The sequence below is a fragment of the Vitis vinifera genome, chromosome 4, assembly GCF_030704535.1.
Source record: "Vitis vinifera cultivar Pinot Noir 40024 chromosome 4, ASM3070453v1".
Taxonomy (NCBI): domain Eukaryota; kingdom Viridiplantae; phylum Streptophyta; class Magnoliopsida; order Vitales; family Vitaceae; genus Vitis; species Vitis vinifera.
Genome location: NC_081808.1, coordinates 23387695 through 23399660, shown reverse-complemented (window position 1 = coordinate 23399660; position 11966 = coordinate 23387695). Strand labels below are relative to the sequence as shown.

The following is an 11966-nucleotide window of genomic DNA, read 5'->3' as shown; positions in this document are numbered from 1 at the left end:
GGCTTAAAGAAGAATTTTTTATTTTTACACTCCAAGTGATTATTTAGTGGTGGACATGAGGTTGAGTGTTCAAATGAGTTGATTTGATTTGATTTGACATAATATTTTTAATAGCCTAGGAACAATTTCTAGTAGTTTTTTTTAACTACTTAGAATAAAAATAAAAAAAAAGAAGTAGGATGATATTTTTTAAGGGGAGTATTTTCTTTTAGTTTTTTTACAAAAACAAAAGTCAAGAATCTTATGTACGGATAATTTGAGATAAAATTTATCAGTGAAATAATCAAATTAGGGTTTTTGGACATCTTTAAAAATAATTCAAAATCTTTATTTTTTATTACCTTTAAAAATCAATTTATAGTCATTTTGATTTTATAGTCATTTTGATTGCTGGATTTTGTTTACCTGGTTGATGAATCCCTTTTTCTTTTCTTTTCTCTATTCGGAACTCTATTTTTATTTTTTACTTATTTTGTTTGGGAATCAGTCTTACATACCACTTGTAGTTTCCAAGATCGTTTTTCTTGGGATATGTCTACTATGTTTTTAGCTTGATTCGGGCAAGAGCCCTAAACAAGGTAAAAATCAAATATCGAAGTGGGCATATAAGAAGAAGTGCTTAAAACTTAATAAAATGGATAACCATATTCAACATGAATGACTTTTTGGTAGTAGACTATACCACTACACTTCGCCTATGAAAAATGGCTACATAATTGATTTGATTAATCACATGTTAGAACAATTGTTAGGGATCTATTTATCATTACCAACACAAGGCTTCGAGTCACGCCTTTTCTTCTTTCTTTGCTAAGCTTTTTCATTTTCGGAGCACTCTTTAAATTTAAAAAAAAATTATAAAACACCTAAAATTTGTAACAAAGCATCTTCAAACATTTGAACGTATTTTACTATTTTTAAGGTTCTGGGAATCACTTCCAAAATGGAGCATAAAACTCATACTATTTGAAATACTAAATTAATCAAAACCCATAACTAAAGTTAGATTCCAATGATTGCTCCAATCGTGGACGTGAACGATCCACGACATGAAAGCTACCTTTTGAATTCTACCATATTCATAAAATTAAAAGAATCAAAACTAGCCAGACACATCACCCACATTATTGACTTTCCCTACTCCCATGCCAAGTTGCTTCCTCCAACCACAAAAACTTCTATCAAAATTAATCGCTATCGTGACATCTATCTTCAAAATAACACCCCCCACGAACCACCCTATTTTGAATTCAAAATCTTCATTCTTCCCCACACTTTGTTGCCGACCTTTTGCTTTCATTTTTCCACGTGTTTCCTTCTTTGAAAATAGACATAAAAATTAAAAGACAACCCCTTTTGATTTGACCAAGGAAGCATACAATAAATAATATTTATTTATTTAGTTATTTAATATAGTGAAAAAGTTAATTGAATGTAATAATAAAATGATCATGGGATGATAAATACTTGCATGGAAGGCCACGTCACAAACAGTGTAACGATTTAAAGGACACATGCTTTGCGATCCTTTCGTCACTTGCGTAAGACACAAAATGTATTACATTTCTTGTAATCATCTATATAAAAATATAAAATAAAATAAAACAAATGGTTTTGTTTGAAACTTCCTCCTTAGGTTCAATGTTTGAAGTATTTTTTACCAAGCTTCAATTTTAATTTGCTTCTAAAAATATATAATTTTTTTTCTTAAATGTTGAATAAATTTTTTTATTAATATTTTATTCTTTATATTAAAATAACTTAGATATTTATAAATATTGTTATAAAATTACCGATTTTTTTAAAAATTTAAAATTATGAGATTTAGGTTCATAATGTATATCGTGAGTTTTTAACGCCCTCTTTCACGTTTAGTCTCCACTTTTAGTTCACATGTGAGTTCTATAAATTTGGTAAATAAACATGTGATGGTGAGGTTCGAATACATAATTTTCTATCGGATTTAAGCTCATATCGTATATCATACACTTTTAATTATTATCTTTAAAAGTTATGAGTTTGACTTTAATTTTAACTTTTAGTAAAATTCAATTCAAAAATTATAATGAATATTGAATGACAAATCTCGTGATTTAAATAAAAAAACTTAGTGCATAAGTTTAAAAAATCTTGTGTTTGACATAAACCCTTTTTTCTTGTGGAGGAAGTTCTCTCATGCATATTTTTATCATCACCGTGGTCCTCTAAAATTATGACTTAGACGTTCAATTGCAATTTTGGACTAAAAGCAAAAGAAAAAGGAAAAAAATCAAAGCAAAGATGAGACCATGAAAAAAGAAAGAAAAATAGGGAGATAATTAGAAGGGAAAACGTCCCACAAAATGGATGGTCACAATCAGAGTGGTCCAAAATAGATGCGGGGGGAGAGTTGAAAACTTGGAATGAGGCATTAAATATAAGGAATTGGTTAAAATGTGAAAAGACAGGGGAAAATAGAGATTACGTGAACCGTTTCAAGACTCCAATCCAATAAAGTAATGGGGGGGTGTATGATTAATGACAGCCAAACTCTTATCTATATTTTATCACCTTTCTTGTCTCTTGGGCCACCCTAAGGTAAGTTGTAATCTGGACTTATTGGATCTTTGGTTTTAGCTACACACACCCCCCCAATCAAATTTATTTAAAAAAAGAAAAAAGAAAAAAAAAGGGCCTGTTCTTGATTATCTTTTGACGTGATTTATTTATTTATTTTTTAATATTTTAATATTTTTAATATTTTGATTTTTTTTTTGGGGTTTGACTGCATCCCAAAAATGAAAAGTAGGCTAGGAAATAATAATGGGATTTTTTTTGATTGGTTGGTTGGATGACTTAAAAGACAAGATTGAAAATGATACTGCTTAACCAATTACATTGATGGGTGATTTGGCAGCCTGTTTATTTTTATTTTTGGTACTTCTTAAAAGTTAAAATATATATATATTCTATTTTTTTTTATTACCATGTGCTAAACATCATTATTTTTACTATTTTTTTTTAATAATTTACTTCATCATAAATAATGATCGAATATGAAAAAGAAAAAATCATTATAACATAAATTAAATGCAAAAAATTGCAATATTCAATGGCTAGTTAATATTACCTAAAAAATTGAGAAAAAAAATGGTAAAATTTAATTTTTTTTTTTAATTTTTAAAATTTTAAATAAATTATTGGTAACAAATCTAGAATTGTTTATGTAAGATATATTCTTCATATTCTTACCATTAACTACTCACAACAATCAATATTCAACAAAAGAAGAATTTGTCACAACATTTGAGCCAAAACATTACGTAAATGTAAAGGTTGTTAATGGAATTTTGACATTATTTTCAATTTTCCATGAAAAGAATTATTAAATTTTGTGGGTCAAAAATTTATGTGAGATCCAAGACAAAAAGATAAGAATGGTGGGGCAAATGAGTAATTTGGGATGTAAATGCGGCCAAAGCCGGTGGAAAAAAGAGGGAAAAGGTGGGCTACGTGGGCCGGACTCTAACTCAATTTAGCACCACCACCACTTGTTCTCCCCCTCGTCCCCATCTCCACCACCACCTTCCTTTATCTCTCCATTCCCATTTCACCCCTCGACCTCTCCATAATTCCAACGCCATCCTGAGTCTTCCATCATCTTCTCCATGTTGTCGCCAAGATTAAAGGCCTAGATTTGAAGATGGGTAGGGTGGTTCACACCTGATCGACTCAGGACTCTCTCTCTCTTTACTAGTTATAAAGAAACCCTAATTCACCTATAGGGTGTTTACTTAACCCAATAAAAATGGTAGAATTGAGAAGCAGAAGCTGAGGCTGAGCCCATCTCCCAATAACCCATTCATTTTACCCATTATTATTTTCTTTCAATTTCACTTTCTTTTTCCCCACCACAATTCTCTGCTGTAATTTCCCGAGAAACTCATGCTGGGAATTTCAGATTTTCCGGAGAGCTCCGGCACCGCCTCCGGCGGTCGGGAGGGTGAGGATGGAGGTGGTGGGGCTGTGCCCACTGGGTGTGAAGAAGAGGAGAGAGTGCGAGGCGAAGAGAGTGACCGGAATTTCGCCGGGAACCGGTGGCCTCGTGAGGAAACTTTGGCTTTGTTGAAGATAAGGTCTGATATGGACGTTGTTTTTAGGGACTCGAGTCTCAAAGCTCCTCTTTGGGAAGAGGTTTCTAGGTGAGTTTTCCAATTCTCTTGCTCCAATTCTAGAGACGCAATTCATCAGTAAGAGGAGGAAAACCTTTTTCGTTCTCTCTTTTGTATCATCTTCCTCGAAAATCTTCTGTTTGTTTGACAAAAAAAAAAAAAAAATGAAAAAGAAAAAGAAAAAACCATCTCTATTGTCAATTTTCCCAGAAAAAGAGTTACATCAACCCGAACAAAAATTGGTTTTTTCCCTCCAAATTACTATGCTGTGGGAAGTTTCAAATGGGTCTAATGAAACTATTCTGTTCTCATTTTCTTTCGTGAGATCTTGGTTGTTTAATTGGGTCGAACTATCAGATTCATCCCTTTCATTTTTTATTGAATTATTGCTTTCTAAATTTCATTTCCGAGTGAATTTTGAATTGAGGACATCATTGGAGCTTATGCAACTGTTGTGGTTAGGAAATTGGGTGAGCTTGGATACCATCGAAACGCCAAAAAATGCAAGGAGAAGTTTGAGAACATCTTCAAATACCACAAAAGGACCAAGGAAGGGCGATCTAATCGACAAAACGGCAAAAATTATCGGTTTTTTGAGCAATTAGAAGCTCTAGATAATCATCCATTGATGCCACCTCCTTCCCCAGTCAAATATGAGACTTCTACACCCATGGCTGCATCAATGCCACAGACGAACCCCATAGACGTGACAAACGTTTCACAAGGCATCAATGCTGTGCCTTGTTCTATCCAAAAACCAGCTGTGGATTGCGTGGCAGCGTCTACTTCAACCACTTCCTCCTCAGGGAAAGAATCTGAAGGCAGCCGTAAGAAAAAGAGGAAGTGGGGTGTGTTCTTTGAGAAATTAATGAAAGAAGTGATAGAGAAGCAAGAGAATTTGCAAAGGAAGTTTATTGAGGCAATAGAGAAATGTGAACAGGATCGAATAGCTAGAGAGGAAGCTTGGAAGCTGCAAGAATTGGATAGAATTAAAAGAGAGCATGAGATTCTTGTTCAAGAACGGTCCATTGCAGCAGCAAAGGATGCGGCTGTGCTCGCATTCTTGCAGAAGATCGCCGAGCAAGCGGGTCCGGTGCAATTGCCTGAAAACCCTTCTTCAGAAAAAGTATTTGAGAAGCAAGATAATAGTAATGGTGAGAATTCTATTCAAATGAGCTCCTCCCGGTGGCCAAAAGCAGAAGTTGAAGCACTGATTAGACTTAGAACTAATTTCGATATGCAGTATCAAGAAAGTGGACCTAAAGGGCCCTTATGGGAGGAGATTTCACTAGCCATGAGAAAAATTGGTTATGAGAGGAGTGCCAAGAGGTGTAAAGAGAAATGGGAAAACATCAATAAGTACTTCAAGAGGGTAAGGGACAGCAACAAGAGAAGGCCTGAAGATTCAAAGACATGTCCATACTTTCATCAGCTCGATGCCCTCTACAAGGAGAAGACTAAGAAGGTAGAGAATCCAGATAACAATTCAGGCTATAACTTGAAGCCTGAAGACATTTTAATGCAAATGATGGGACAGTCAGAACAACGGCCACAGTCAGAATCAGTAACAGAAGAGGGTGGAAGCGAGAATGTCAATGCAAATCAAGAAGAAGAAGAAGAAGAAGAAGAAGAAGAAGAAGATGGCGATGAAGAAGGTGGAGATGGAGATGAAGATGATGAAGCAGATGGTTATCAGATTGTAGCTAATAATACTTCTTCAATGGCAATTATGGGGTGAAATATACAAATTAAAGGTCTCTTCATTAGAGCCTAAGCAAGTGTGCCTCATGGCTCATATTGAGAAGTGGGTGAGGGCCGTTGCAGAGGCTGACCCTTGCATATGTGGGTCAGAATCTAGTTGGTGAGAACTTGCATTTTTCATCCCATTGGGAAATGGTATCTCCCCATAAAAAATATGTTGATCATTTCATTGAGTAAATATGTGAGTGAGAGAGAGTAAAATAAGGTGGCTGGTGTGCAATATAATACACGCTTTTTTTAATTTTCCTTCTTTTGAAAGTGCACATACCCATGTGTGCAAAAGATAGAAAAGTAGGAAATGGTTGGTTGTGGTTTGTTTGTATCAATAAAGTCCTCCCATCAGCAGTAATAATACAATAAAAAGGGCTGCATTTTCTGAGACTTGGGACTTTATATACTTTATTTAATTATCAGAATTCATTGAGGGTTTCCCAGTCCTATCTCATAGTTGACATGGCCTTTTCTCCTTTAATCATGTGTGCTACTCTCCTTTTAGTATTGCTCGATGCTCAATGGAATCAGCTGGGTTATTGTGGACAGACAGAACTCCAGCCCCTAGCCCCCCCTATTGAAGGTTGTGGAGTGCTGGCGTATGGGTCAAGGCTTGTTGCCAATCAAGTTAGGGATGGAAAGAAAAAGTTCTCCTTTTGGGGCTTCAACTTGTTTGAATAATGCTCTCTCCATTCAATGTTTTCTTTAGCTTTCTTTTTTCAGAATTTTTTTGTTGAAAAGTATATTAATGTGATCGTTCACAGAGCAATGCAGAATATTCTGTCAAACTCTATATTCGATTTGGGTAATCTTAAGGTAAAAGAGAGGGTACATACTTTCATCCTTGGATGACAAGATGCTTGAAAATCAATTTTTTTTTTTAATATTGAAATTCAGCAATCGAGATTGAGAAATAAAAGTAAAAAATTGAAATTATTTTATATAAACTTATATGGGATTATATTTATTTCATGCTTTAGAATTTACTTCACAGGTTTGGACCATCCTAAGCTGAAATAAATTGCAGAAAAATGTGTGACACAGACATTTATTTTTCTTTATTTTTAAAATTTTCTCTCTTATTTTCTTTTTCTGTACTTTTCTTTATACCCATTAAAATTCATACCAAGCTTAAAGCTTTCAAACTCTCATTTGTTGAATATTTAAAAATCAATAAATTTCAATTGTAGAATATTACAATTCATAAAATGGTTCAGTGTAATCATCCATTCTTGACAGTAACTTGTCAAGTTGATGAGCAAACCATCAACTAGCTGTAGACCCTTATACTCAACCAAGAATCGAGAGTAGGAGAGTATTCAAGTCAGAAATATCTATCTGATGAAGGAGGCTTTGAATCAGATATATGGGAGTAGTTGTCTAAGGTCCTGGTTGTGGGAAAGGAGTGGTGTCAAATCAGTCTGAGAGGTAGATTATCTACACAGGACAAGACACGAACTTGTGTTAGCATTACAGTCACAGTAGTTATCTTCTTGATAATATCCCTATCAGGTGGGTCTGCCTTTTCTAAAACTGTCACTATTTGGAACCCATTTGGTTATGTCAGCAAAACCTTGATATTTGCCACTGCACCTTGTCGGGCTGCGGCACATACAGGGTCTTTCAAGCCCTCCCATGGGCTCTACGCCTCTCCCTCAGATCAATGAGCTTAGGTTTAGGTTTTAGGGTTTCCTTAAGTCTTAACCAAGGGGCTGTACTTGTGGGTTGAAAATGGGGTGTGTCAGTGTATGTGTACTGTGTTTTGGTGGGTCATGGTACCTTTGCCATGGAATTTTCTTTGGTGATCAATTTCTTTAGAAAATCATGGCACGGTTAGCATAGTGAATATTTTCTGACGTTGGTATTAATTTAATCACCTTGGACATCATTGTTGAGGTGACTTTTGGGAGAAAGGAGGATAGAGAAATGGGGCCCATGAGTAGCTGAAAGAAAGGGAAAATGCTTCACTCGGAAGAATGCAGATGAGATGCCACTGCTTAATTGTTTGTATTAAGATAATAAAATTTAAAGAGATCACTAACCCGTTTGGAAGAATTTCCAGGAACCCTGATGCTTTGTTTGTATGCTCTGGCTTTCCTTCACTTGTTATATTACGTAAGGAGCTAGTTTTTCACTTTCTTAGTTTTTTCCCTTTTCCGTAAATCAAGGATCTCTTTTTCTGGTTAAGGCCTTTTCACATGCATAATTGTCGGCTTATTAAAATCAACAAATATTGATAGAGTTGTGTTGGCGCCTTAGTTTACTTAATTTTGCTGTCAATTTTAATCTATTTATACCTTATTTTATGACTTTACATATCTTTATATACTTTACACTGTCAATCAAGATTCAAAGTTGCTGCAAAATCAATTCGAGATTAAATATATAAGTATGACTGTGTTAATGGAGAATCATGAATACAAGAAATTGAAATGAATTTGAAAAGAAAAACTTTTTTAAATGATTTTTTAATTTTAAAAGAAAAATATTTCCAAATCTTTAAAAAATTCTCTTTAAGTTTCCTAAATCATTGTTTTCTTTGTGGTAAAATATGATTTCTAAATTAAATTCAAATTCATTAGAATTTCTCTAATATAAATATACCTCTTGGGAGAGTTGTCATGGGAATTTATGCATGTAAACCATAAGTTATTATTACTTATGCTTAACTTGATGTCAGATCAAAGTTTAGTTAATTTCGATTTTGATAATTACAAAACAATGGTTATAATTAATGGTTTATTTTATGTGTGATTTGTAGGGAATTCCAAATCTCTCCATTTCTTATATTTAGATCTGGTTAAGTACATGCAAATCTTTCTAGGTTTTCTTTAAATCATATGCACAACAAAAACACACATAATTTTAAATAAAAATTTAGATCGAGTGTTATAAAATACAATACCTCATATTTGGATGTTCCCTAATCTAATAATTTCGATGTAGATGAAGATGAAATCCTCTGAAAATTTCATACACTTAAGATCTTCTACTTGATAACTCTACCTTGATTTTTGCACATCAAAGATTGGTGTTTCGAAAGGTGGAGACTATAACTCTTTTTTCTCTATAAATGATAGAAGATAACTAACTAGAAAATCCTAATCAAGGTTTTTCAACTAAGCTTAAGTGACTTAAGCACACCAAGGACTTAGGTCACTTAATCTAACTCAAAATAGGTTCTAATTGATTAATTAACCCTACATGATTATCTAATAAATCAATTAGTCAAATCTCGAAGCTTTGTTTATTAACCCTTAAGCAACCTTACACAATTATCAAAACACTTTTATACATAAAAGCAAATCAAGAGTCAATTCAACCCTCATAAACCATGCTAACAATGTATATAAACTCAAGTGGGGACCATTGGGACCCATAAGATAGTATTGAGTCCCTTAGAATTCAATTCTGAAGGCGATTCAACATCATGTTATAGAGAATCAACTACACTCCAATATTTTATATAAATAACAATAAGATACTTAATGCTCGAGTCTATAATCTATTATCTAATAAGATGAAAATTGTCAACCTCTTAAAACTATTTCTATTATTCTTGAGTTACAGATCTTTCTATTATGTGTTCAACCGACATATCTTAGCTCTTTAAGAGCTTATGTTAAGTTCCACTTAAGGAATTACTATGATCATAATTTACATGAACACACCTCCTTAGGGTCACATAAAAAGACATTTTATTTCAATCTTATGAGATATCATGGTACCTTTATTGAGAATGTCTATTACTACCAACTTCCATTAACAATGACTCATAGGAAATATATAATTAATTTACGATCTCACTAGTGGGTCAAAACCACTACTAACTTTAGAATAAGTTCAATATTCTCTAAAGGTTGAGAAACAATATAATGAAGCAACTTGATGAAATTATTACTACTTGATAATCTTAAGTCATGATTCACCGTAGATCCTATCAAATGTGTAACCAAATATTCTTGTATACTCGCCATGGGAAACCCATCTCAAATGACCAAGACCAATCATACTTTTACTTATGAGGTAATGCACTACAATCTCTAATGGATTGTTTAGGTCAACAAACTAGTAATGAATAAGTCATTTACTTGCAAGGAACTTATGACTTGGATTTTTCGTGCAATTCCTAATATAATCAAGTCATGGACAATGCAAGTGATGCAGATCAGAATCCTTATAAGGTATAATGCGTGGAATGATGTAGATAAAAGTAAATCATAAATTTATTAATAAATAATAAAATCCAAAAGTTTATTACATTATATCTTGTTTTTAAGGGCTCTATACTAACACAATTAAGCAAGAATATTTCCAAAAAGACAATTAAGAAGATATATCAACAAGAAGGAAAATACTTCAAAGATATGGTATTCCAAATTCATCTTTTAAGATCTCTTTGTAAAGTTATTGGTGTTTTGGGATCATATTGCATTTCATATTTTCTTAATGCACCTAACTCTACTATGTTCATCCAAGTGCGAAATCAATTTTATATTTTCATAAATTGGATAAAAAATGATTTGAGGAAAAATGTAAGTTTTAATATGAAAAAAAATCATTTTAAAGGTTTTTCAGAGGTTAAGGAACTATTAGTTGATGTTTCTTGACTTTAATTTAGTCTCAAATTTGTTAAAAGAGTGTAACCAGTTAAGGTGCTAGGAAACTGATTGAGGGTAGCAAAATTGGTTAAGATTGGTAAACCTATGTTTCTATTGATCAAAGACCAGTTGAAAACCAATTGAGGATTAATTGAACCAATTAGATGACGATCATCCCTAATGGCTAGTAGCAAATTGACCAATTGATCAACTAATTGAACCTAGATTATGTTTAATGACTAATTTGAGCTTCCAACTACTATTTAAAGACTTTACTCGTGTTATAAGAGTAATAGTTCAATATTTTTTTTGAATATTATTCAAGCCTTAAAAGAGTGTTTTTGGCACATCTTACTTTATATTATTTTCATATCCATTTAGCGTACCCAAATTCTAGTTTTGATTATATCTATTTGATCAAACATTGTAAATTAGGAATCTTTTCTTCATTTCTATATTTTGAGATGGTGTTTTGAAACCATAATCCAAAGGGAAAAGCCTGGAGATTTTGTCTTCAAAATTCTTGATTGTAAATAATTCTTAGAGTCATAAGTCCAAAAGAGTTTATTAAAACCATAATTCAATTATATACTTGAAAGCTTGTGTTAGAAGTCTAATTCATAATAGAACCCTCGACTTACTTTGAAGATTAAGGAGAGTAGATGTAAGTCGAATTGTGTTAAATCACTATAAAATCTTGAATTTATATTTTTTTTATTCTTTTCTTTATTTATATGTAATTGTTCTTTATTATTTTTATTATGTCATCACTTAATTGTCTCCAATATTCATTATAGTTTATATTTGTTTAAATTTCTAAAAAGAGACCAACACCTAATTTATCTCCATGTTTTGGATATTTATGTTTGGATAGAATGATTACAATCCTAACATCTAAAACTCTCAAAATGTTTCACAATCATTGAGTTGCTACATCATGAACATGAGAGTAGGTGTATGTACAAATGATATAAATTTATGGGGGTAACAACTATCTGATAAATCTATATATTTATATCTTTATAATCATTGGATTATAATTTCACAATCCCTGAACCATAGTTTTTAAATCCACAAAGTCTCTAGGACACTTTATGAGTGATTTTTCACATATATCATGTGTCTTTTCATGCAATAAGAGTTCTTTAATTATTAAATATTTATATAATTAATTAAAAATTTCTTAAGAAAATAAAATTTTGGTTATTGAAAAAATATCAAAGTATTATTTTTCTCCCATCTTAAAAGCTCACCCTCTAAGTATCTCCTATCGGTTATTTTTCTCAAATCCCTCTCACCTTTCAATCCGCTCTCTTCTCCTCTTGAGTTGGGACACTTCATCATTCATATGGCTAATCTCATTTCATCAAAGAATCCTGTTATGAACAAAGACGAAAAATATACTTAGAGAATGAAATGAAAAAAATTATGATTGCTTTTTCCTTTTTGCCTTTTTGTCCTG

The 11966-nt window shown here is 32.6% G+C and overlaps 1 protein-coding gene across 1 annotated transcript; it reads left to right on the top strand.

Moving 5' to 3' along the window:
- Positions 1 to 3547: 3547 nt before the first annotated feature.
- On the top strand, positions 3548 to 6291 carry LOC100247259 (trihelix transcription factor DF1). Its single transcript, XM_002276897.4, has 2 exons — positions 3548 to 4181; positions 4614 to 6291. The coding sequence occupies exons 1-2, from the start codon at positions 3925 to 3927 to the stop codon at positions 5887 to 5889; spliced, it is 1533 nt and encodes a 510-aa protein (XP_002276933.1). The 5' UTR covers positions 3548 to 3924; the 3' UTR covers positions 5890 to 6291.
- The last annotated feature ends 5675 nt before the right edge of the window (positions 6292 to 11966 follow it).

Bases quoted from the DNA above. Each gene is read 5' to 3' on its own strand.
- LOC100247259 (XM_002276897.4), top strand. From the start codon at position 3,925: ATGCTGGGAATTTCAGATTTTCCGGAGAGCTCCGGCACCGCCTCCGGC. The intron at 4,182-4,613 runs GTGAGTTTTCCA...TGTTGTGGTTAG, and splicing joins CTTTGGGAAGAGGTTTCTAG to GAAATTGGGTGAGCTTGGAT.